A 26,296-nucleotide genomic window follows, 5' to 3' on the forward strand; every position below is an offset into this window, starting at 1 on the left:
CTGTACATCTATTAGGAATGTCTTTGGTTTTTAGAACCCCTCATGAATGCGGAGGCTCGGAGTGGGGAGGTAGTTAGAAACGAGAAAGATGCACAAGGAAGGATGTACCATTAAGGTTTTCACAAATTCCAGAAGGGGTGGTTATTATCCAAACTCATCACCCACCCTAAATTAGAGGACAAAAGTACCAAGATGGACACCACCATAACATGCCACCACAGATTTGAGGCCAACTTCTCCAGACAGAAGCCAAAGCACCATCTGAGAGTTAATACAGAAGACCCTCTCCTGGATGAGATCATCCCAGAGGTCTCTTTCAACGCAGATGTTCCGATCTAAAGCTTTCTTGATCATCTTCCTCAGCTTGGGTCCTCCAGGCGAGAGCTTATTTTTCCTGGAGCTCTCTCTACCAACTGTGTATACTCTGATCATCTCTGGATCGCCCTTCTTCATTCCCAGAATATATTCACAGATACAAGAGTGTCTTTTGTCTAGAAATTTATTAGACATAATTAACCTTTGATAGTAGAGGATCTGGACAAAGTAATATTTAATTGCTTAAAACGTTTTATTTGCCCTGACCTAGCAGCTTTCATTCCTCTTAAAATTCCCCAAGTGTTTTCTCAAATCTCGTTATCTTGACTAATCACTTTAAAAATAAGAGAGCCAAGGACCTGAGTCTACTTCTTAAGAATCTCATTCACATTTACGGGAAATTTATTTAGTGGCATTTCTCTTCTCATTTCCCTTCAGGTAAGTGAAATGGCTTTACTGATAGGACTGACATTGGCTTCCTACCTGACAGCATCCTATTTTTCTATATCACCGCCCTCCAATCGGAGGATCTGCAATCACAAATAAGAACTCAACACCCAAGATGGGAAGGAGGACCATGAATAAACGGTCTTCTCAGTAGCCCCTAATTGCTCTTTCCACTCCCCCAACCACCCCACACATATGAAGCCTGATTTATCACAGAAAATTGTGATGCTCCTCCATTCAGAGTATTCATGAAATTTCTTAACTGCATGAATTTTGATGAAAATTAATGTACAAGTACCCAAACTGTTATATGGCTTTAAATAAAAAATCTAGTTGATAAATCTAGATAGTTTTTTTTATATAAACCACTAACAAAGTTCTAAAAAAAGGCTTTTCACACAGGATTCTGGAGTCTCACACTTCCACTCAATCAGGAAGGCAACAAACTATTTTGGAAAGAACACTGGATTGGGAGTGAGAGGAATGAGGTGCTGGCCTGTTTTTTTTAACCTGTTTTGTCCATCTGTCACAGGCTACCCACAAGCACCTGTTGTAACCTCCCATATTACAGGTACTCTAGTCCTTTCCATGTGCTTCTGATTTCTGCTTACTCACTGTACTACCCAGTCATCATTTACACCATGAAGGGACCTGATGCATTTCTGATTCTACTTCCGGACAAAGAAATCACAGGATAAAAGGACGTAAGCCTAGCTCTCCTGTGTCTTGGCATGGGCCTCTATGGAGAAGTGGGGGGGGGGTGGGGAGGCAAGAGCTGGGGTTGGTATCTGGTCAGAGGAATGAGAGGCCTCTACTAGGTCTGAAAGAGGGCTGGGTATCAGACCTACAGTAGTGAGGCACACAACCAAAAGGTCACTGTATATTAATGTTCAATTGTTTGGGCCTTTTTCAATTTTCACCTACTCAGCAAATAGTAAGCTCCCACTATGAGCATATCAGATGCTCGATTAAGTATTAGATGAAAAGAAAATACTCAGAAATGCAGAAGTCACTCCATCTCTCTAAAAAACACAAATTTTCAGGCACTCCTGTTCTCCATTCTTGGCCCCACCTCTGCTCACATCGCTGGTCATGAAATGCTCCCATGAACGAGTCTCTATGCTCAGTATAGCATGGTCTGTGGCTCACAAAAATGTCCATCCTAAGGATGCTGTCTCTTCAGTCTGAAACCACTTCAGTGCATCTTCAGCCTCATCTGAGGATATGCCACAATGATGATGCCTGCTATGGAAGACACAAGACCTCCAAGTCCAATAAGGCCAGGATTGGACTTATAGATCCCCAACTGGTCCAAGGGGTTCAAGATATCACAGAAGTTCTTCACTGTGTCCAGGAACAAGGGAGGATGCTTCTTCAGAGAGCGGAATAAGAGAAGGAGAAAGGACTGGAGCCACTCTGTTTCCTCATCGGCCACGTTGTACTCAAGAGGATCCTGAGACAGTGACTTCTCCCTCTTTGCTCTGTTGTGTGCAATCTTTTCCATCTGCAGGGAAATTTCATACAGATCCCTGGCCAGGCTCAGCAGGAGAGAATAGTAGTAATGGCGGGCCGCCCACATTCGCCATTTCTCTTTGTTAATGCCAGAGGCAAGCCCTACGCTCCTCACCCAGAGGATGGTATCACAGATGAAATAAATCACACGGTTCACGTTGGCTAACGTTAGGCATACACGGGGCACCAGGTCAGTGGCATGAATGCTCTGCTGAGTCGCCTGCACAGCATGTACTACATTGCCTAGTCTGAACCCTGCAAGAAGAACCCACAACAGTTAACAAATATTTAGTTACTATGGGATATGAAGGCAGGATCCCTATATCAGGATGAGAGACCAGTGCTGGTGTTCTGACAACTAACTGTCATTTGAGGCTCAGTCTTCACTCAGGAATAAGGAAGGACTTTACAGCATATTAAGGACACCCAAAATGATCCTGGAAGGCATAAAACACAGCAACTCTTTAAATTTATCACTTCTATTCAAGTGAATACCTTAACACTGGCTTACAACATCCTTCAGGCAAGGTCAATCATGAGTGTGGATTGTGACATTTTACTATTATCAGCTTATCAGCTCTACATCTTTAGAAGTAGTACTATGATAACATGAAGTCTAGATGCAACTTTATTTACTTCCTTGTTTATTTTTGCACATATTAAGGTTTGATTCACTGTGGCCATTCCTCCCGACCCAGATGCCAATATCCTTTTGGAGAGTCCGATACCTTAGATTTTATTGACTTTCCAGACAAAAGACTGCTTTTTTGTTTGTTTTTTTGTTTTTAAATAAAACACCATTATCATTTTGCCATCTCTGTGTCCCAAAGCCCCTTCAGCTCCGTAGAGATGGTAGGATTTAGAGGATAGGAAAACTATTAATATTGTCATATGTGACTCCTAGTTGAATTCAATCAACCACTATAAGGCATAGCCATATCTGAGCATGTAATTCAATTAATCGGGGATGTATTAATCAACAAATATTTACTGAGTGTCTACTCAAAATGAGTTATAGTCCTAAACATTATGGAGAATACAAAAGAAGTATTTTCCATTAAGGACCATATTTTTGACTCAGCAAACACTTAATATCCTCAATAGACTTATAATCTCAAGAGAATGTCTCGTATTATATCAAAAATAACACAAAACAGAGTATGTAATGAATAATCCTGGGTTCCAGTTCGGACTCTTGCATCAAAATGGCTGAATGACCCTGGGTAATTCCTTCCTCAACTTCAGAGACTAGTAACCTCTAAAGGACCTGTGAGTTCTAACATACTAAAGAATCTGAGAACTTCTAATCCTATCCTTCAAAGCCATCCCCCAAAGCTCACCCTACCCCCAACATGCCTCCACTTGAAAATTTAAGTCTCCTGGGCACTCCGGTGGCTCAGCAGTTTAGCGCTGCCTTCAGCCCAGGGCCTGATCCTGGAGGCCAGGGATGGAGTCCCACGTCGGGCTCCCTGAATGGAGCCTGCTTCTCCCTCTGCCTATGTCTCTGCCTCTCTCTCTCTGTCTCTCATGAATAAATAAATAAAATCTTTTCAAAAAAAAAAAAAGAAAATTTAAGTCTTCTGTCAAACTAGTTTCCTCATTGATCGTCCAATACAATGGTCTGCTCATAACAGTTCTGAGCTTTCACGGAGGAAATCATCCTTCAGAAAGGCTCTCCTTCCCTTATTCTCTAGCTACAGCTCAAGTTCCACTTCCTCCTAAACCTTTCTTTCCCTCTATCCTAGCTAATATATTTGGCACTAAATCTTATTATTTACACCATGTAATCTTATTTGTCTCATAAAGCTCAGCACCATACCTAAGGTAGGTATGCAAAAATAATTGTTCAACATCTAATTTCTATATTCCACTCTAACATCTCCACCTTCCTGCTGTGACAACATCTGATTCTTACCAAACAACTAAGATTTGGGTATGAAATTGTTATTAGAAGTACGAGGTTTTCCCAGTATGCTTTATTATTAAATTGAATTAATAGAGTGTAAAACACTAACTTCATTTTTGCCTTGAACATGAAACCACCCCACAAACAGGCTGAGAACCACCCCATTGATTTTCTCTAGCAATCCCTCAAGAGAAGGAGAAAAGGTAAGCTATTCTGCTCTTCTAGAAAATACAAAGGCCTTCCAGGAGCCAGAAGCTCATGTTAGGGACTGCCAAAATGTTGTACAATTCTAAGAATGAAAGACGAGCAAAATGCCATATGTCCACTGGTTATAATTAAGCAAAAAGATACGGTACAGCACCAAGTGTGCACATAGGAGGGTGTTTGCAAATGGTCGGTAGCAAAACATCCAATTTTCTGGGCCTGTCATTTCATGAGGGCAGCCTTACTGGTCAACTTCATCAAAAAACATGATGGATTAGAAATCAATGATCTAGAAAGCATTTTGTGAATTACAGGGTCTGATGATTTGAAACCAGGAGCCACTGTCCCTCAAGAGACCAGGTACTTACATTTACGGCCAGTGCTCACACTGGACTCCAGTTTCTTGAGCTTCATTACCACCTTCTCTTTGCCAGCTTTAGGCTCTAACAAATATCTAAGCAACATGCATGTGTACTGAGTGGCTCTGAAATGGAAAAAAAAAATGAGGAGAATGATTTACAAACCAAACAAAATTTGATTCATGCAGTAAGGAAAGCAGAAAAGTGTGTTGCTAAAAGCAAAATTTCCAAGACAATTTCTCATGGAAGTGGCTCTTACAAGAGCATAATTTTGCAACAGTCACTCCAAGGGCCAAAGGGTAGAACATGTGATGGAAATATGACACAAAGGTAATGCAACAGAACTCTGCAGGAATAGTGAACAGCCCCTAAAGAGGCCTGTTGCTGGCACAGAGAAATGGGTAGTCAAAGCAGTAAAATGTACAAATATCTCCTTCATGGTAAGTTTCCAGTGATCCATATTCCTTATTTTCTCCTATATAGAATGATTTTTCAGATTTCTAAAATGAACTTTTTACCTACTACCAACTACTGATATGATTGGACATACACTCAGACCAGAACCAAATGAAAAGTTTAGTTGGCACATTGCTTAATTTTTTGTAAAAAGATCAAATACATGCCAACATAAATACATATAGATGTGTTTTTATATTTGTCTTTCAATATTAAGCAGGAGCCTGTATTTTTTTTTAATTTTTATTTATTTATGATAGTCACACAGAGAGAGAGAGAGAGAGGCAGAGACACAGGCAGAGGGAGAAGCAGGCTCCATGCACCGGGAGCCCGACGTGGGATTCGATCCCGGGTCTCCAGGATCGCGCCCCGGGCCAAAGGCAGGCGCCAAACCGCTGTGCCACCCAGGGATCCCGAGCCTGTATTTATATAAAACCCTAACTAGTTTTGTTTTGTTTTTTTTTCCCTAAAAATACTAAATATTCAGTAAAGTGATTTTTGCTAGGACTATAAATAACAATCCTTACTAAAAGCATTAACACATGAGAAATTTTATATCACAGAATCAAACATCTAAACACATTAATATTTAACAAAGTGGGTGCCTGTTTCCCACAGTCCTGTAACTGCACTGGAACCACTGTCAGCTACCAATATTATGCTCAATAAAATGTGGCACATTTTCCAAAATGGTGAACTTGGTACTGGAGGTGAACTAAAAAGAATCAATCTCTCTCTTTCTCTCTCTCTCTTTTAAAGTAGCTTCATGAAAAAAAAAAAAAATAAAGTAGCTTCATGGCCATAGGGCTCAAGCTGGTCACACCAATAAGTCCCCCTTTTTCAGATTTGGTGTAATAACAGGAATGTGTCCCAAACCAAGGTATTATTTTATGAATGCCAGTTAGTTTACGGGAGCTATAGATCACCATGGGTGTTGGGAAATAAATACTAGAGATCTCAGATCTTACTGAAAAGTATATCATAAACAATTTGTTTATTAACCAACCTCACTGATAAACCTTGCAGGGTACATTCCGAGAGCAGTGCATTAGAAGGCTTCTATTTTAATGAAGCTTGTATATAATGCAACCATTTAAAAAAATTCATCAAATTAATTACAACAGTAGTATGGGTTGGTTATTACTATGTGGGCACTGGAGTCAACCATGTGGATTTCAATCTCAGTTCTGCCACTTAGTTCCTATTAACCTTCTGCCTCAGTTTCCCAATCTGTAAAATGGGAATAATTTAGAGTATCTACCTCTTAGGGTTGTGATGAGGGTTAAACGAATGAACAGTTGTAACACACTGAGAACAAAATCTGGATAAAATCGGTTTCCAAAAGTCTCATGACTGGGGGCATTCATGGACTGTCTTAGCCCTTCCATATCCAGGAGAGAAGGGAAGGGAAAGATGTTAAATGAAATCACAACCCTAACTATTCTTTCTTTATTAAGAATCAACCAAATTTTTTTTTCCAACCAAATTTCTAAAAGAAATATCATTAGTGTTACTAATTGGAAACTAATTAGTGCTAAACCACAATCTCAGGGCACCTGGGTGGTTCTGTGGTTGAGCATCTGCCTTTGGCTCAGGTCATGATCTTGGGGTCCTGGGATAGAGCCCCATGTCAGGCTCCCTGCTAAGCAGGGAGTCTGTTTCTTCCTCTTCCTCCCACTCATGCTCTCTCTTTCTCAAGTGAATAAATAAAATCTTAAAAAAAAAAAAAAAGCACAATCTCTGTCTAGTATTTCCAGCAGCATAGCATGCACCTTAGAGGTACAGTTAGTTCTGTCTCTCCATATTGTACTCTGGTGCTCTCCATATTGTACTTTGTTTTATGGTTCACAAAACTATTCCACACACTGGGCAGCCCGGGTGGCTCAGTGGTTTAGCGCCTGCCTTTGGCCCAGGGCATGATCCTGGAGACCCGGGATTGAGTCCCACGTTGGGCTCCCTGCATGGAACCTGCTTCTCCCTCTGCCTGTGTCTCTGCCTCTCTTTCTCTCTCTCTGTGTGTCTCTCATGAATAAATAAAATCTTAAAAAAAAAAAAAAAAAAAAACTATTCCACATAGAATCTTGAAGGGGCCAAGAGCAGGCTGCCCCAAAATCTGTACACTGATTATTTTAAATAAAAGTTACTGAAGAAACAGCTGGTACAAGGACACTCAGACTCTCCTTCATCCCCCAGAAAGCAGGAAATATATCTCCCACATGAAAAATACCCTCCCTGTACTAAGAAGTAAAATGATCAAATATTTTGAAATGTTCTATGTAGGAAATGTAGGAACAGGAAATCTTGCTTCCTAACAAACTTTAGTCAGATCTTTAATCATGGCCATTTTTAACATTTTTATCATTTATAGACAGTTAATACTTTACTCAGATTCTTTTACAAAAGCTTCCTGCAAATATGTTTTATCTTAAGAGATTCCTAAAAACGAATTTTTACAAATATAGGTTTCGATAACCTTAAGATTATAATACTGAACTGGGTAAGGAATTTTGTAACTAATGGAAGAAAAGAATTTAAGCAGATCAAGAATAAATAACGACTAAATGAACTTTGGAGAATAATTATAATTGATAATTTTGCTCGAAACATTGCTAATTTTTTAATGCTTTGTTTTACAGATTTAAGAAAAGTTTTTCTCTTAACCTATGATTTACAACAATTTCTTTCTCTCCTTATCTGATCCCTCCAGAATTCAAAAACTCTCATTGAATTATTCTATTTTTTTTTTTTTTTTGGACAAGATTTAGGTAAGTTCAGTAAGAATTAGTTCTCCTTGTAACAGGACACAAGTGGAAACATGGGTTACATTACCAAGGCTTTGACTGGAATGTCACACTTGGGAGACAGGCATTGACTAAGATATGACTGGACAGTTTTAAGGCAGTAAGGGTGACTCTAAGGAGCCAGTAAGGGCCTTTGGAAAAAGAGCCTGAGAGCTTGCTTACAGGGCTCCCAGCAGCCTTACCAGGTGAGTAAAGGAGGCCACTTCCTAACAGATCCAAGAACCTCAGGGTATTTTGGGGACCTCAAGAAGAGAAGAATTAACTTTTTTTTTTTTTTAAGATTTTATTTATTTATTCTTGAGACAGAGAGGGGTGGGGGGCAGGGGCAGGCAGAGGGAGGAGCAGGCTCTACGCAGGGAGCCCGACGTGGGACTCAATCCCGCCCGACATGGGACTCGATCCTGGGACTCCAGGATCACACCCTGGGCCAAAGGCAGGCGCTCAACTGCTGAGCCACCCAAGCGTCCCGAGAAGAATTAACCTTAATCTTTCGGTATTACAGGTGAAGTCTGATGGCAATATTTGACTTGGCTTCTGGCTTCAAGAGGTTGTTTAAAGTTCAGTATGGAGATTCCTAAAAAAAAAGTTCCAGCAAAGCCGATTTAAAAGAGCCTATATGTTTAATCACCATTTTTGCTTTTTGCTGCACTTATGTAAATAATCAGGCCAAGTTTATCCCAACTAGATTTATTTTGTAAGAAATTAGTCTTGATTTGGCTCTCTTTGGTAAAATGAGAGTGAGTATATGAAAAAAATTATGTTTCAATAATACACCTTTGTGGAAATTAGATTCAAATACAATTCTTTATAAACTGGGCTAGATCCTAATTTCTTCTACCTTCTTCCGAAGCCTGGTTACAATTCTCCAAACTAGTATTTTTGGTATTTCCTATCCTTTTGACATGAAATCATTTGATAACTAGGATTGCCTTTTTTCTTAAAGCCCTGCAAATTGAGTATGAACAACTTGATGTGAACTTCAGAAAAGTCACAACAGCTCACACATGAACAATCTTCATGCCTGGTGCTCTACAAGCCACTCAAGATGATCTCCAGAAACACTCAACTACAAACCAAGAAACTCTGTCAGGTTGCCACTGCCTGCCCTCACTTTATGTAAAGATGCTTTAAACCTTAACAACTAGAAATCTTTGACTGGCTACATTCAGAACTCAGAAGCTGGTTCATAATTTGATCTAATCATTAATTGTTTTTCTTTTGTTTCCCTAAAGATGCCTTATTTATAATCTGATAATTTGAACCCTGGCCAAACTTAGAACACACTGCGTCACCACCTCCTGAGTTTAACTAAAATGACCTATCGTCGGAACTAAGACACTGGTTCAAGGACATGGGACAATCTACCAGCTCAACTTTTAATGTAAGAAACTTCCAGGGAAGTTTCGGAAAGGGAAACTGTAGGGGCCAAGGGTAGGCCAACCCAAAAGGTGCCACTCTGGCATTTAGATTATTCTAAATAAAAGTTATTTAAGAAACAGCAGTGCAAGGACACTCAGACTCTTCTCCATCCCCCAGAAAGTAGGAAACACATCTCCCATGAGAAAAAAATACCCTCCTTGTACTAAGTAAAAAGACTTCCTTATCACCAAAGAAGGGCTTTAAAACAGAGAAATCTATAGAAACAAACCTCGTTACTTTTTTTTTCTCTTCTTCTCATCTTACTATTTCAGCCTAAATCCTGTTTAGGATTTGCTCCTAAATGAAGCTCCAAAACACCTGTTTTCTTTATCCTGCCAATTCTTCACAAATATATTGTCTGTTTGTCTAAAATGTAGACAAACTGCCTCCCTGGGTCATTTCTTTAGGTCTTAATTTCAATACTGGGACTCTGTGCACACACCTTTTTTTTTTTTTCCCTGTTTCGTGTACATTTATTTCTTAGTCTAGTTGAAAGACCTTTTTTTTTTTTTTTAATTTTTATTTATTTATTTATGATAGTCACACAGACAGAGAGAGAGAGAGAGAGAGAGGCAGAGACACAGGCAGAGGGAGAAGCAGGCTCCATGCACCAGGAGCCCGACGTGGGATTCGATCCCGGGTCTCCAGGATCGCGCCCTGGGCCAAAGGCAGGCGCCAAACCGCTGCGCCACCCAGGGATCCCCTAGTTGAAAGACCTTAAGGATAGAGGGAGAATCTTTACTTCCCTACAATCTCAGTGAGATAGAAGGGCAATAATAGAAGAGAAATACAAATTCTGTCTCTCCATAAGCATTTCATGGGGGTATTTGAAGCCACAACCAAGTGGCTGGCTTCCCGGGCCACAAATGTCAGCCCAAAGTTCATCTTAAAAATAAATAAAGAAACAAACAGGGGGGTGGGGGGTGGGGTGGGGAGCGGGGCACGCCTAGTTGGCTCAGTCGGTGGAGCGGTGGACTCTGGATCTCGGGGTTGCCAGTTCGAGTCCCACTGTGGTGTAGCGATTACTTTGAAAAATTAAAAATTTTAAAAGATTTTGTTTGTTTATTCATGAGAGACACAGAGAGAGGCAGAGACACAGGCAGAGGGAGAAGCAGACTCCTTACAGGGAGCCCGATGCGGGACTCGATCCTGGATTCTAGGATCACGCCCCGAGCCTGGGTGGCTGACGCTCAACCGCTGAGCCACCCAGGCGTCCCCCCAAAAATTAAATTCTTAAAAATAACTCCCGGGAGGAATGCCGAGTGGAGAAGACCCGGTGTTCCCCGGGTTAGGAGAGCGCTGGTGGGTTGGTGTGCCGTGGTTGGGGTCAGGGCGGCCGCGAGGCCCGGTCCGGCAGAGTGCCGGCGAGAAGGGCTTCGGAAGCCAATTCCGTCCCGCCGCCGTCCACTGCGCGAGTCCCTCCTCGGGAGCCAGGGGTCAGGGACCAGCTCGGGTCGCAGCGCCAGGAAGGGGTGCAGGCCGCCGGCGCCTGACTCACCTGAAGAGTCGGTCCCGGCCCTGGGTCTGGTTGGTGAAGCGCGTGAAGGCGTCCATGGCGCCCGGCCCGAGGCCACGTGTCGCTCCGCGTTCGGTCCCGAGTCCTCAAAGGTGTCACTGGGTCCCTGCGGGAGAGGCTGAATCTCCCCGCCTCCACCCGGGCGGGCGGGCGCGCCTTCGGAAGAGCGACTTCACGGGCTTCCGGCGGGGACCGGAAGTGGCGGTTACTAAGGAGACGCACCGCCGCCGGCCCAGGTGAGCGGAACTTCGGCCTCCCGGCGCGTGTTCAGCGATTCCCCGCGTGTCCCTGGACACCCCTCGATATCTAGAGTCTCCTAGAGAGGGGCTCTGCTGGGGGGGGGGGTACCCGGGCTCTGAGGAAGGGGAGGACCCATCTCCCCAGCCTCGGGTGTCCCCGGAGATCCTGGGAACTCCCTGCGGCATCCCGAATGGAGATTCCCCCGAGGTTTTGCTTGGGGACTTTGGGGCTTAATCATTTCCCACCGCTATGCCTCTTGAGCACCACCAGCTGCGGGTCTGGGGAAGAAATGCTTAGCGCAGAAATCAGCCAGTGCGTGGCATGTACTTCTAGCATGGAAAACCCGGTAAATATGAGAGAATTTTCTGTTTGGATCATTGAGTCCTCAAAGAAGATTGCTGCCTGAGGATATCCTAGAAGGGCTAATATGAACAAAGTGGAGGCAGAAACTGATTTCGAGGAAATTGCACCACTGAACGTTGGTTCTTTGGGGCTTGAAAACATGGAAATCCCACCTGTTCCATAGCAGTAATTTTACGAAATATATCCCCTCTAATCAAAAAGCGAGGTCACCTATTTTTGTAATCGTTATTGCCTTGGTCATTCCTGCCCTTAAAATGTGCAGGCCTCGGGGTAGGATTGCAAATACAGACCCACAAACCATATGTTTTTTATTTTATTATTTTTTTAAAGAGATTTTGTATATTTTAAATATTTTTATTTCTTTATTTGAGAGAGAGAGTACCCCAGAGGCATGCAGTGAGTGGGGGCTAGGGCAGCAGGAGAGGATCCCCAGGGGACTGGTGCTGAGCACTGTGTGGGGCTCCATCTCAGGACCCTGAAATCATAACCTGAGCTGAAACCAAGAGTCAGAGGCTTAAAGACTGAGCCACCCAGATGCCCCAAAAGATTTTAAGTAACCTCTACACCCATCCTGGGGATCGAACCCATAACCCTGAAATCAAGAGTCCTGAGCTCCAAGGGCTGAACCAGCTAGGCACCTCTCCCACATTTCATATGTTTAAATATTTGAAAGGTTTTTTAAAAAAATATTTATTTAAGATAGAGCAGGAGCAAGAGAGAGAGACATGTAGGGGTGGGGAAGGATAGGAGAGAGAATAAGAGAGAGAAAGAGAGAGAGAGAGAGAGAAAAGCAGGCTCCTCACTGAGCAGGGAGCCCGATGCAGGACTCAATCCCAGGACCCTGGGAATCACACTCAGAGCAGAAAGCAGATGCTCAACTGACTGAGCCACCCAGGTACCCCTAAATATTTTAAAGTTTTAAGTCTAGGTAACCAATTGTCACATCAGATATGTTCTGTTCTCCTACCTTGTCATATATATTTTCATAATGACCTACAAGTTCAGTTTCACATTCAGAATTCTTGGGCTCCTTGAAATACCTGGAAACACAGCTGGAATGTGGGACTGTGGGGAGAGCTGGCCCCCAGTCCTTTCCCACCCGCCACTTCTCTTCTCATTCCTGGCTCCCATCCACATCACTTGAGGGGGCCTTGCATACAATGTGTGGATATTCCAAGCCATATCCAAGTTCTGCCCATACTCCTGCAAACAGCCACGTTCTGGCTACCTTTCAGGTCTAGGAGTGCACATATTAGCATCTGGGCCTGCCCTCAAGAGAAAGCTGGGAAAGAGGCTTGTGTCGGCCTTGGCATCATCTGGGCAGTGAATTTCAGGTTATAGTTACCTGAATGTGGTCTAGACTCCAGAAGAATGCATCTAGGCTCTGGGTACGTATAATCTCTTGGCCCCATAAATTGCTCATCCTTGTCAGAGGTAAGTGCTTGTAAGAGAGGCATTTAGTATTCTCTAATTTGATGTCCCAGGTCAGGGCGATACTGCAAGCAAATGGTTTGTTGATGCTGGCCATGTACCAACCACTGTGCTAAGGCCTAGGTTAATGAGTGACATAAGTAAATAGTAAATACAACACAGTGATATGATGATAAAGATGAGCACTTTTGCTTTTAAAGACAGATTTATATTGTTTCCTACACCTATAATTCTTCCTTTTCCACAATATTATACAAATTGAATCATGTAGTATATAGCTTTTTCTATCTGATTTCTTTCACTTAGCATCATGCATTTGAGTTTGTTCCATGTTGTATATATCCTATCTGTAGTTTTTGGCTTTTTATTGTTAAAAAAACAAAGTCCATTGTATGGATGTACCATAGTTCATTATCTCTTCACCCACTGACGTACATTTGTGTTGTTTCTAGTTTGGGGCAATTATAAATAAAGCTACTGTAAATATTTAAGTACAGATTTTCATATGAAACAAACTTTTCTTGTGTAATATGTAGGAATGGGATTCCTGAATCATATGACAAGTGTATATTCAACTTTGTGAGAGATTGCTGGACTGTTTTCCAAAGTGGCTATGCTATTGTTTTTAAGATTTTATTTATTTATTCATGAGAGACACAGAGAGAGAGGCAGAGACACAGGCAGAGGGAGAAGCAGGCTCCTTGCAGGCTCCTTGAGCCCGATGTGGGACTCAATCCTGGGATCCCGGGACTCCGGGATCATGACCTGAGCCAAAGACAGGTGCTCAACCACTGAGCCACCCAGGCGTCCCAGTGACTATGCTATTTTATCTGGTCGCCCGTTGATAAACATTTGGGTCGTTTCCAGTTTGGAGCAGCCAAGCCATAATGAACATTCATATATAAGACTACATGGGGACATATGTTTTCATTCCTTATACCTAGGTGTGGAATGTGGAATGACTGGCTATTGTGGTAGGTAGTAGGTTTAACTTTTTAAGAAATTGCTAAACTGTTTTCCAAACTGATTGTACCATTTTATCTTCCCAACAGTATTTGGAGGAGTTCCGTATCCTCCACATCCTTGACAACACTTGGTGTGGTCTTCTAGCTTTAGGCATTCCAGGGATCCCTGGGTGGCGCAGCGGTTTGGCGCCTGCCTTTGGCCCAGGGTGCGATCCTGGAGACCCAGGATCGAATCCCACGTCAGGCTCCCGGTGCATGGAGCCTGCTTCTCCCTCTGCCTATGTCTCTGCCTCTCTCTCTCTCTCTCTCTCTCTCTCCTCTATGTGACTATCATAAAAAAAATAAATAAATAAATAGGCATTCCAGTACACCTGTTGTGGCATCTCACTGTGATTTTATTTGCATTTCACTAACTAATGATGTTGGACATATTTTCATGTGCCAATATGCCATCCGGTCTATCTTCCTTCTTTGGTTAAGTGTGCAAATCTTTCGCCCATTTGAAAAAATTGGGTCATTTCTTATAATGGAGTTTTAAGAATGTGCAAAACATTCTGAACACAAGTACTTTATCATATATATGACCTGCAACTATTTTCTCCCAGTCTGTGGACTACCTTTTATTTTCTGGACAGTGTTTTCTGAAAAGGATAAATTTATTTTTGGAAGGTTTAAATTACTCATTTCTTCTTGTATAGGTTGTACTTCAGTGTCATATTTAAGAAATCTTTGTCTAACTAAAGACTGCAAAAGTTTTCTCCTATATTTTTTTCTAGAAGTCTTACAGTTTAAAATTTTACATTTAGGTCTATGATTTACTTTTTGAGTTAATTTTTGTATATGCTGCAGGGTATAGATCAGAGTTCATTTTTTTAAGATTTTATTTTAAAGATTTTATTCATTTGAGAGAGAGGGAGAGAGAGAGGGAGAGAGAACAAGTACATGAGTGGGGGTAGGGGCAGAGGGAGAGAGAGAGAAGCAGACTCTCTGCTGAACAGGAAGCCTGACACAGGGCTCAATCCTGGGACCGCGGGATCATGACCTGAGTTGAAGGTAGATACTTAACCAACTGTGCCACTCAGACACCCCTTAAGATTTTGTTTTTAAGTAATCTCTACACCCAACATGGGATTTGAACTCATAACCCCAGGAGTCATGTGCTCTACCGAATGAGCCAGCCAGGTGCCCCCAGAGTTCATTTTCTTTTCCATTTGTATATCTAATTGCTGCAGCATTACTTATTGAAAAAAAAAAAACTATCCTCTTTTCCATTGGATAATCTTTACTGTGTCAAAAATAAGCTGTCCATACATATGTGAGTCTAATTCTGGGCTCTTTATTTGATTTCACTGATCTATTTGTGTATTTTTTTAATAGATTTTTTTTAATTTTTATTTATTTATGATAGTCACACAGAGAGAGAGAGAGAGGCAGAGACACAGGCAGAGGGAGAAGCAGGCTCCATGCACCGGGAGCCCGATGTGGGATTCGATCCCGGGTCTCCAGGATCGCGCCCTGGGCCAAAGGCGGGCGCTAAACCGCAGCGCCACCCAGGGATCCCTCTATTTGTGTATTTTGATGCCAGTACCACACTGTCTTGATTCCTGTGGCTTTATAATAAGTCTTGAAATAGGTAATGTTAATCCTCCAATTCTGTCCTTCTTTTTCTAAGTTATTTTGGCTATTATAGGTACTTGGCATTTCCATATGAATTATAAAACCAGCTTCTTAATTTCCTAAATTTTTTTTTAAAGGACAGCTGGGACTATCATAGGGATTGTGTTGAATTCATAGATGAATTTGGGGAGAATTGACATCTTAACAAAATTGAGCCTTCCAACCTATAAGCAAGGTATTCTGTCCATTTATTGAGGTCTTCTTTAATTTATCTCAGCAATATTTTACAGTTTCAGCATACAGGTCTTATACATCTTTTGCCAGACTTATCCCTATTTCATATTTTGATACTATTATAAATAGTATTTTTATGTCAATTTTTGTTTCTTGTTGCCAGTTTATAGAAATACAGTAGGTTTTTTATATTGAAATTCTATCCAGCAACCCTGCTAACCTCATTTTATTAGTGTTAGTAGATTTTTTTGGTAGATTTCATCAGATTTACTATATAAATAATCATATTGTGTGGGAATAAAGACAGCTTAACATCTTTTCCAATCTGGATACAACAGCTTCATCACCCCAAAAATCTCCCTCATGCTATCCTTTTTAAATAGCATCCTCCTGGGACACCTGGGTGGCTCAGTTGTTGAGCGTCTGCCTTCGGCTCAGGTCATGATCCTGAGGTTCTGGGATGGAGTCCTGCATCAAGCTCCCCAGAGGGAGTCTGCTTCTCTCTCTCCCTATATCTCTGCCTCTCTCTGTGTGTCTCCCATGAATAAATAAATAAGATTAAGAAAAATAACATCCTCCCTCCACACATAGCTCCTGGCAACTACTGATCTGTTCTGCATTACTTGTTTGTGTTTTCTAGAATGCCATATAAATGAAATCACTGCACATAGATTTTGAGACTGGCTTCTTTCACTGTGCATAATGCCTTTGAAATTCACCCATGTTTTTGTCTGTATCAGTAGTTTTTCACTTTTTATTACCGTGTAGTATTCCTTATGTGGCTATCCCACAGTTGGTTTATCCATTTATGTGGTAAAACGTATTTGGATTGTTTTTTTATTTGGGGCAATTAAAAATAGAGCTGCTATAGACATTTGTGTACAGGCTTTTGTGTGAATGTAAGTTTTCATAGTCTTGGAGTAGATAGATACCTAGGAGTGCAATTGCTGGGTTATATGGTAAATATATGTTTACCTTCATAAGAAACTGCCAAATCCTTTCCTAGAGTGGTGGTATCATTTCGTATTCCAGTTGCCCCACATCTACATTAGTACTGTCAGTGTGTCATTTTTTTGTATTGTATTGTCAGTATTTTTTTATTTTTGCCATTCTAATAGGTATTTAGTAGTGATCCATAAGTTAGTGAGAAGTGTGTTATTCTTGAGCTCTTGTGTATTTCTAAATATCTTTGTGTCATTGATTTCTGAAATAATTCTGTGTGGTCAGAAAATACTTTGTATTTCTTGAGTATTCTTAAATTTAAGAATTGGCTTATGTCCCAGAATATGATTTGTCTTGAAAAATGTTTCATGTGTACTTAACAAAGAAGCTGTCTGCTGCTGTTGTTGGGTAGGGTGTTCTAGAACACTGCTCCACTGTTCTTTACCTCCTTAGGAAATCTGCTGTCATCCTCTATTTTGTTCCTTTATTCATGTCTTCTTTTTCTATGGCTGCTTTTGAAATCTTGTCTTTATCACCAGTTTTTTAAAAAGATTTTATTTATTTATTCATAAGAGACACAGAGACAGAGAGGCAGAGACATAGGCAGAGGGAGAAGCAGACTTCATGAGGGGAGCCTGATGTGGGACTTGATCCCAGGACCTTGGGATCACGCCCTTAGCCGAAGGCAGACACTCCATCACTGAGCCACCCATGTATCCCATTTATCACTAGTTTTATTCATGAAGTGCCTTGGTATAGATTTCTTCGTGTTTCATTTGCTTAGGACTTATTTTTTTCTTGTATCTGTGAGTTTATAGTTTTCATCAAATTTAGAAACATTTTGTCTATTTCTACAGATTTTTCTGTCTCTTCCCCCTTTAGGGAGTTCAACCACACTTATGTTAGGCTACTTCAGGTTCTCCCACACCTCACTTTCTTCATTTTTTTCTCTCTTTTGTTTCATTTTTGTTTCTGTATCTTTTTCTGTATCTTAAAATTTATTTATCTTCTGTCCATGTAATTCGTTTTGTTTTGAGAGCTTGTGATTAATCTAATCAAATGTAGGGGTGCCAGAGTGGCTCAGCTGGTTAAGTATCTGCCTTCGGCTTGGGTCATGATCCCAGAGTCCTGAGATAGAGCCCCGTATCAGACTCCCTGCTCAGAGGCAAGTCTGCTTCTCTCTCTCCATCTGCTCCTCCCCCGCTGATGAGCACAAGCATGTACTCTCTCATACTCTCTCTCTTAAATAAATAAATTTAAAAAAATTTAAATCTAGTCAAATGTATTCTTTGTCTCAACATGGTAATTTTCATCTCTAAAAGTTTGTTTGGGTTTCTTTGTATCTTCCACATCTCTAGCTAACATTTCCTCTTGGTTTTTGAACATGTGAAATATAACTGTTTTGTCTGCTAATTCTATTAGCTGTGTTGATGATGAGTCAGCTTCAATTGAGTGACTTTTCTATTTATTATGGCTATGTTTTCTTGCCTCTGCAGGCCAGGTAATTTTTTTTATTGGATCCCAGACATTTATTTCATTGAATGCTGGATATTTCTGTATTCTTGTAAATATTCTTGGGCTTTGTTCTGGTATGCAGTTAAGTTACTTAGCAATTTTTTGATCTTCTAAGATTTGGCAATACCAGAGAAGCATTTATTCTAGGGCTAATTTTTTTCCACTAGTTGGCAAGACTCTTCTGAGTACCCCATCCAGTGTTTGTGAATTATGAGGCTTTCCAGTTTCCCTGGTGGAAACTGGTATTATTCCTGGCCCTGTGTGAGCTCAGCTTACTGTTTCTACCAGTTAATTCAGGTGGTTCTTTTCTCTCATATTGAGACTCAGCTATCTCCTCTACTCATGCACTGGAAACATCACAGATGTATTCTAGCAGACGAGGAAAGATGATGGCAGCAGGTTTTTATAAGAGTTCCACGGCCCCTAGCACTTTGACAGTATAAGACCCCACTCTGCTACATGTTAAGCATCTTAAAATGGACCACAGGTGCCACATTAAATGCCTTTATTTAACTGTAATTTTGAAAGCCTTTTTATAATTTGTATAGCTTTGTGTTTTATGAAGTACAGATTACTTGTTCTTTTCTATGGTCTGACATGTTACGCATACACACGGATTGGAACTGATAAATTGTAATATTTTGTGAGTGTTTAATTATTTTGATTTTGTGGGGATTCTGTTTTGTTTTAGTCCAATTTTTTTGAGTCTCCAATATTTTTGTAAGCTCTAGAAAAAAATTTCACAGGCCTACAAAAATACACTCTGCCTACAGAACTCCTGATTGGTAGCAGTGAGCCTAGAGAGAAAGGAACAAAAGAGACAGCTAGGATTGCAAGTGCTTGAACGGCATCTGGCATCTGGTTGGAAGTGAGGGAAAGGAAAGAGAGCAATCCTGGTTCACTACTCAGCTGGCCTGGGCACAACCATTTGCAGACATGGAAGAAGCAAGAGAAAACCTAAGTGGTAGGAGAGAGGTTGAATTCTCATTGGGACCGAGACAGACCGTCTCTGAGCAGGAGATGGAGAAAGCAGCAAGAATGCCAGATTCTTCTCCCTGCACTATACCACACATTATCTTGGGCTGGCCTGGAAGATGTGACTCATCAATACCCATTTCTGCCGATATCCTTATAACATGAAGAGCATACCTTAGCAATGCGGTAACAATCCTGTGATAAATCAGGAGAGTGGCAGTCTCTAGAAGAAATAGTCCCCATGGGATTTTACACTAGAAAGGGTAATAATGTGCTGTTTTCTGGTAACTTCCCCTTTTTCTCAGAGTACCTCTGCTTGCTTCCTTTATCAGTTATTCAGAGTTTCATAAGAGTTCCCCGTGCCAGCTTCTGTGATGTCAATCCCCAGAAGTCAAGTTGAGAAGAAGAGGTTCTCCAGTTTTACAGGAAAGGGGCTCCTGGAAGTGCCATCCCCAACAGAGAAGGACTGGCCAAAGGATGATGAAGGTGATTATGTCTTCAAAGATTCAGGTCAGGAGATGGATTCCCTGCCTCAGCCTTATCGAATGATCAACAAGATGGTGAACCTTCTATTTGACCAGTCTTGGAAAGTTATCCAGGAGAGGGATGCATTGAGGGAAGCTGAGCTCAGCCGGATCCAGCCTGTCACCTACCCTCCACATGTAGAAAACAAGGTATAGAGCAGCTGACCAGGAGTCCCTGTTTCCCAGTTGAGTGTTAATAAATGAAAATACCTGATTCAGGGAAGGAACTGCTCCAAGGAACCTTCATTCACAAGACAGATGCAATTTTGAAAGATTATAGGCATGCTCATGGTGATTAAAATGGATCTAGTAATTGCCTGGGAAATGGGTGTTCTAATTAGTTGAAGATTACACAGAAAATCTTTTATATTCTATTGCTATTTAATAATATTTCTGGGGGGGAGCCCTGGTGGCTCAGTGCTTTGGCACTGCCTTCAGCCTGGGGCATGATCTTGGAGACCTAGGATCAAGTCCCATGTCGGGTTCCCTGCATGGAGATTGCTTCTACCTCTGCCTCTCTCTCTCTCTCTCTCTCTCTCTCTCTCTCTCTCTCTGTGTGTGTGTGTATGTGTGTGTGTCTCATGAATAAACAAAATCTTAAAAAATATATTTCTGAATGTATTAATCACCCTCTTGCTTGATAGTTGAGAATCTGCCAGTGTCTCAGCTATAGCCCTTTCCATAGTGTTCTCAATGAAAAGAGTACAGGGAATGGGGCCGCCTGTCCATTCATCACAGGACCTGTGGTCATGGTTAACATTGTAAATGTGTACTTATTCTTAACTTATTTGTGTTCTCTGGCCCCTTTCTCCTAAAAATAGAATGCTATGACTTTCTTGATGCTTGGGCAAGATAATTAGATAAGCACTGTTTGGGGGTAATATTATATCTAGGAAGGGCCCATATGCCTCTTTGAAAAGCTAGCTCATATTCTTATAGATGGGGCAGATGAAAATCACTCCTTTTTTTTTCTTTGTTTTTATTTTCCCAGCTCAGCAAGATGCCAAATTGTATGGCAGTTTCCCAAGACTATGTCTTCATTGGAGGAGCCAAAGGATTCTCCATCTATAATCTGTACAGTGCTAAACAAATATGTATTTGGGAGAAACTTAAGGTCGATGTCACTTCCATCTGGACCACAGATTTAGGGAATGAAATACTTATTGCTCCTGTGGATGAAATGGGTACAGATTCTCCCTCTTATTTGTAGCCTCATTTATAGTTATCTGTAGACTATTTAATTTAATCTCCTTTCCAGGTATGGGTGGGGCCATGTAATATTGACTTACATCTACAGAACAGGATGGTGTTCTAAGCACTAGTCTGTAGGTTGGCCCATTTAACCCTCACAACAGCCCTAGGAAGTAAGTACAATTCATTATCCCTGTTTTTTCAGAAAATGCATCTGAGGCATTGAGGTTAAATAACTCACTTGAGGAAATGTAGAAGGTGAGTGGCACAGGCAGGATGCCAACCAGCCAGTATGAACCCAGACTTCATACCCTTTGGGCACTCAGAAGTCCTGCTGCTCATATAAACCAGGGATTGTTTCTTTCCCTTCAGCCTGAGGGCGAACCAGGCCTTCACAGGGCCTACAGTACACAAGAACCTTAGACAGTGTAATAGAGGACACTGTTTATGTAGGAGAGTGACCTGACTCAATCGGTGTTTTAGGAAGGACACCATGGTAGGAGTAAGTCAAAATGAGAGGCAGAAATGTTTGGTTTTGTAGTAGTTTGCTTGTCTGGTGATGCAGTTCTCTAGTATCCCCAAATAAACCTATCTTCTGTTGGGGGAGGGAGGGAGAGGAAGAGGAAAGAAGGAAGGAAGGAAGGAAGGGAGGGAGGGAGGGAGGGAGGGAGGTAGGGAGGGAAGGGAGAAGAAGGAAGTAGGAAGGAAAGGAAAGAAGGAAGGAAGGAAGGAAGAGAAAGAAAGAAAGAAAGAAGCCAGAAAAAGAAAAAGACAGAAAGAAAGTACCGCAAGAAAGGAAAACTCCCTCAACACAAAAAATCCTAAACCCGAAAGACTACCCTAAGAAAGAAAGAAAGAAAAAAAAAAAGAAATAAAGAAAGCAACGAAGTAGGAGGCCAGAACTATTTCTTTCATCAGGTAGAGAAATTCTGAAGGTCTGACCCAAGGCACAGGCTATTAAAACGAGAGGAAAAAATCATAGTATTGTTATGTAAGATGCAATCATTGAGGAAACGAGGTGAGGGATATATGGGAACTCTGTACTACTTCCAAAACTTTTCTATAAGTTTGAGCATGTGCAGCCTTGAGGCAGCTAGAATGGGAATGTTGATACTTAAGAGGAGTTTGGTCTAAAGATGGGATTGCATTTATCACTCTGCATTATATCTACTTGGAATCCTATCTGTGTGACCCTCAATGTAATGCATTTGAATGCAGCAACTGCCTTGGTTGTCCGTAGCACATCTGTCGTGCAGCAGATATCCCTTGGATATTTATTGGGTTGAGTTAGGCCTGCACCCACGGTGGGCTCTTTGCCTTTGCCTTTCTGGATTATGGGTGTCAGGGCAAGTTCTGAGTGTCTCACCGAGGCTCCCAGGATAAGAGAATGGGTAGCAGTAGGCAGAGAGGACCCAGGAAGGAGAACAGCCTGAACATGTCGAGTCAGCGGGAGAGGAAGCTAGGGAAACAGATCGGCAGGAGCCAGTAGGGCAGGGGGAGGCCTAATAACCCATGAGCACAAGATGATAATTCAAAAAGTCAGATATAAAAATCCCAGTTTTTCTTTGACTTACTTGTTTATTTTACATTCTCTGTTTCAGGTATTGCTAGACTGTTTTACTTTTATAAGGATAGTCTTTTCCTAATCAAAGCCATCAATGAAGCGGTAAGTTCATGTTCTTTCCCTTATAGCTGGGCCAAAAGCTGTAGCAAACAAAGTTCACTTTTACTGTGGAGGTGATGACAGCTGTCCTAGGGTAGAAAGGAAGAGACTCTCTGGACAGAGAGCCTCCTCCAAAATATCCAACTTAGATCCCCCACCAGCTGAGGGTACATGCTGGATGCCCTGGATTTATTCAGAGAAGTTCCTAAGGAACTCCAGTCCAGACTGAGCATCAGACCAATATATTCAGCCACTATTTATAAGTCCCTAAATGTTCCAGGCTGCTTCACGTGCTGTTCCTTCTGCTCACGTTCTGTTCTCCTTGCCTCCCTACCTGCTATGAGTGCCTCTTAAATATCCCTCGTTCCCTTATATTTCATTTAAGACCAGCTCAGATTATCTCCTTCTCTGAGATACTTTCCCTTATATACTCAAAAAGGACCCAATCTCTCCCTCCTCTGCCTGGCCCCATACAGAGCAGAATCTCTATCACAGTGTGTGTTTTCTCCACTCTCCACACTTATTTGTTTGTATGACTGCTTCTTCTCTTGGATGTAACCATCCTGAGGGCAGGGGACATGTCTTACTTACCCGTGTAGCCCTTGTTCCTCGCATACTGTCTATATGCCATGGGTCTCAAAAAATGTTTAGTGAGTCAATGAGTTCAAAGAGAGAAAGAGAGAGAGAGAGAGGAATGTTCAGAGTAGATTTTTAATTGTAGCTTGTCTTGTAAAAATACTGTTGATGGTCATCAAAGCAAGTCAGTGGGGAAAAGAAAGTGTTTTCAACAAATGGTGCTAGAATGCTAGATTAACCAGTAAAGGGGGGGGGGAATGAACCTCCACCCTACTTCACACTGTATATAAGAATTAATTTGAGATGGATTACAGGTCTACATGTAAAGGCTAAAAACATTATCCTTTTTTGAAGAAAACACAGGGAAATATTTTAGCCACTTTGGGGAAGGCAAAGATTCCTTAGACATGGAAAGCACTAAATACAAAAGAAAAAAATTGATATTGGGCTTCATCAATGTTAAACACTTCTTATTCTCACACCATACACAAAAATTCACTTGAAAATGGGTCATATGTCTATTTGTAAAATCATAAAACTTCTAGAAGAAAACACTGGAGGAAGTCTCATGACCATGGGATTGGCAAAGAGTTTCTAGCTGTAACATCAAAAGTACCATCCATACAAGAAAAAATTGATAAGTTGGACTTCATCAAAATTAAAAACTTCTATAGGTGACACTGGTAAAAGAATAAAAAGACAAGCAGTAGACTGGCAGAAAATAATTGTAAATCACCTATCTGATAAATGACTTGTATCCAGAACATAGGATGAACTCTCAAAATGCAAACTAAAAAATTAGGCATTAAGTAACCCAGTTTTCAAAATGGGCAAGGATTTGAAAAGATAGTCTTCACCAAAGAAGATATGTGGAAAGTAAATTAGATGCTCAGCATCCTTAGTCACTGGGGAAATGCAAGTCAAAATCACAGCGAGCTACCATTACACATGTCTTAGAATGCCTAAAATTAAAGAGTGACCATACCAAGTGTTGGCAGAGTTACAGAACAGCTGGAACTGTCATACACGCTGATGGTAAAGTACAATGGTACAATCATTTTTGCAGTGTTTTTTTTTTTAAGTTTTTTATTTATTTAAGTAATGTCTATACCCAACGTGGGGCTCAAACTCACAACCCTGAGATCAAGAGTTGCATGCTCATCCAACCGAGCCATCCAGGCAGTTTTTAAGAAAGTTAAACATACATCTACCAGGCATTCCACTTCTTGATATTTACACAGGAGAAAAGAGAGCATATCTCCATCCAAACACATGTGAGTGTTTATAAGCTGCTAGATGTGTAATAGCCAAAAGCTGGAAACCACCCAAATGTCCATCAGCAGGTGAATAGATAAGAAAATTGTGATATACCCACACAATAGTTCTGGATATACCAGAACTAGTAATGCACATAACAACATGGATGCATCTTAAAATATGCTGAGTGAAGTCAGAGGCAAATTATATGATTCCATTTAAAGAAAATTCTAGAGAATACAAACTAATGTAGTGATGGAGAATATCAGTTTTTACCTGGGTAAGGTGGGAGGAGGATGAAGGGGATGATTACCAAGGGCAGGAGGAAATTTTGGGGGGGTAATAGATATGTTCACAGTCTTGGAGTGATAGTTTCAAGGAATATACATATATCAAGACATCAAATTGTACACTTTAAACGTGTAATTGGTATATGTTATCCCTCTAACGCTGTTTAATAAAACTCATCAAAAGATGTTATTAGAGTTCACTCTAGCAGGAGCTGACTGGAACCCTGAGAGCCTTGAGTGGCCCCACCAGTGCCGGCCCAGTGACCCGCACACCTCAGGAGGAGCCACAGCTATCACACCTGGCCCCCATTAGAGTAACCACAGTCCTGAGCAGTGAGGTGGAGACCCAGCGGGGACCTCCACAATGCCCCTGCCCACACCACTTGCCGCCTTGCAAGGAGCAGTGGCACCTGCTGGTGGGGACAAGAAGGTCACGGCAACAGAGGTTTAGCGAACAGTCAGATGGTTCTATGTGCAGAACAGACATGGTTTCATCAGCCGCAAGGACACCAAGGAAGATGTATTTGGACAGCAGACTGCCATAAAGAGTAACCCCAGGAAGGGACTTTTTGGTATAGGATATGGAGAGATGGAGGAGTTTGACATTGTCGGAGGAGAAAGTGTGCAGAGGTAGCAGACATTAAAGGCCCTGGTGGAGTTCAGTGCAAGGCAGTAAATCTGCAGCCAAACAGAATCACTGTGAACGCTGCCATGTCTAGGGCTAGGCCTCCATGCAATTACCAGCAGAATTACAGACTTGTGGGAGCAGTAAAAGGAATAAGGGGTCAGAGTGCCCCTGAAGGTCAGGCCCCACAGCATTGGCCCTGGTGCCAGCAACACTCTCCACCTGCATATGGGCAGACACCCTGAAGGAGCTCATCACACCATGCCAACTTCCTGTGCAGAGGGGATGGAGGGGGTTGTCAAGCAGGGCACAGAAGCATATAGACCAGTGAGAGAATCTGTATCGGGGTGGCCCGCCTCAACAGATAGCCTAGAGAGGACAGCAATAAAGAGGAGAAGGAAAATCAAGCAGATGAGACCAAGGTCAGCAGCCATCTCAACCCCACCACTTCTATTACTGATGCAAATGCCTGGACCACCTAAGCCATGAGATGGCAAAGGGACAAAAGTAGCTGAGAATCCAAGTGAGACTTTGTGGCTTCTGAGGCTAAATAGGACAGAGCTGAGTAAATGCAGGCTCATCACCTGTACCATCATGCACTTCAGTCAGCCAACTAGGAGTGATCACAAAAAACTCTCCGGACTACACCAAAATGTATTTGCACAGTAAAGGAAACCATCACCAAAATGACAAAGCAACCTACCAAATGGGAGAAGATGTTTGCAAATGACACATCAGATAAAGGGCAAGAACTTCTACAACTCAACACCCAAAACCTAAACAATCCAATTTAAAAATGGACAGAAGACAGAGAAGAAGACATGCAGATGGCCAACAGACACATGAAGAGATGCTCAGCATCACTCATCATCGGGGAAATGCAAATCAAAACCACAGTGGGATATCACCTCACACCTGTCAGAATGACTAGAATGAAAAAGACAAGAAATAAC

The 26,296-nt window shown here is 41.6% G+C and overlaps 2 protein-coding genes and 1 long non-coding RNA gene across 15 annotated transcripts in view; 2 read left to right on the plus strand and 1 right to left on the minus strand.

Annotated features, from left to right (window-relative positions):
* Positions 1-481: 481 nt before the first annotated feature.
* Positions 482-11,058, minus strand: PEX11A (peroxisomal biogenesis factor 11 alpha). Of its 2 annotated transcripts, XM_025437103.3 has the most exons (3): positions 10,918-11,058; positions 4,753-4,868; positions 482-2,529 (listed from the first exon to the last, which is right to left on the minus strand). In XM_025437103.3, the coding sequence occupies exons 1-3, from the start codon at positions 10,971-10,973 to the stop codon at positions 1,958-1,960; spliced, it is 744 nt and encodes a 247-aa protein (XP_025292888.1). In that variant the 5' UTR covers positions 10,974-11,058; the 3' UTR covers positions 482-1,957. The 2 variants fall into 2 exon arrangements, with proteins under 2 accessions (XP_025292888.1, XP_025292889.1); XM_025437104.3 differs by lacking the exon at positions 4,753-4,868 and having other exon boundaries at positions 10,918-11,051.
* LOC112653178 (uncharacterized) lies at positions 7,981-9,498 on the plus strand. 2 transcript variants are annotated; one of them, XR_004814464.2, is made up of 3 exons: positions 8,004-8,185; positions 8,944-9,116; positions 9,233-9,498. It is a non-coding gene; the product is annotated as an uncharacterized LOC112653178 (long non-coding RNA). The 2 variants fall into 2 exon arrangements; XR_003131957.3 differs by having other exon boundaries at positions 7,981-8,185; positions 8,944-9,498.
* Positions 11,052-26,296, plus strand: part of WDR93 (WD repeat domain 93) — a 48,301-nt gene continuing 33,056 nt past the window's right edge. For 6 of the 11 annotated variants that reach the window (XR_003131954.3, XR_007409884.1, XR_003131956.3 and 3 more), the window contains exons 1-5: positions 11,053-11,171; positions 12,774-12,926; positions 19,550-19,891; positions 20,733-20,925; positions 22,534-22,598. Coding sequence is in view for 8 of the 11 variants with exons in the window: in XM_025437094.3 (XP_025292879.3) it covers positions 19,592-19,891; positions 20,733-20,925; positions 22,534-22,598 (558 nt within the window). In the remaining 3 variants the exon portion in view is untranslated. Of the gene's footprint in view, positions 11,172-11,196; positions 11,522-12,773; positions 12,927-19,549; positions 19,892-20,732; positions 20,926-22,533; positions 22,599-26,296 lie in introns of those variants that run through there. The other 5 variants (XM_025437097.3, XM_025437095.3, XM_025437098.3 and 2 more) reach the window with 5 other exon arrangements.

The sequence above is a fragment of the Canis lupus genome, chromosome 3 (genome assembly GCF_003254725.2).
Source record: "Canis lupus dingo isolate Sandy chromosome 3, ASM325472v2, whole genome shotgun sequence".
NCBI lineage: Eukaryota > Metazoa > Chordata > Mammalia > Carnivora > Canidae > Canis > Canis lupus.

What these genes read in the sequence shown, in the direction of transcription:
- PEX11A (XM_025437103.3), bottom strand. Translation starts at nt 10,973, where the DNA reads ATGGACGCCTTCACGCGCTTCACCAACCAGACCCAGGGCCGGGACCGA. An exon ending in GGCCGGGACCGACTCTTCAG is followed by an intron (nt 4,869 to 10,917) that starts GTGAGTCAGGCG and finishes TTTCCATTTCAG; the next exon opens with AGCCACTCAGTACACATGCA. An exon ending in TGTGAGCACTGGCCGTAAAT is followed by an intron (nt 2,530 to 4,752) that starts GTAAGTACCTGG and finishes TTCTTCTTGCAG; the next exon opens with GGTTCAGACTAGGCAATGTA.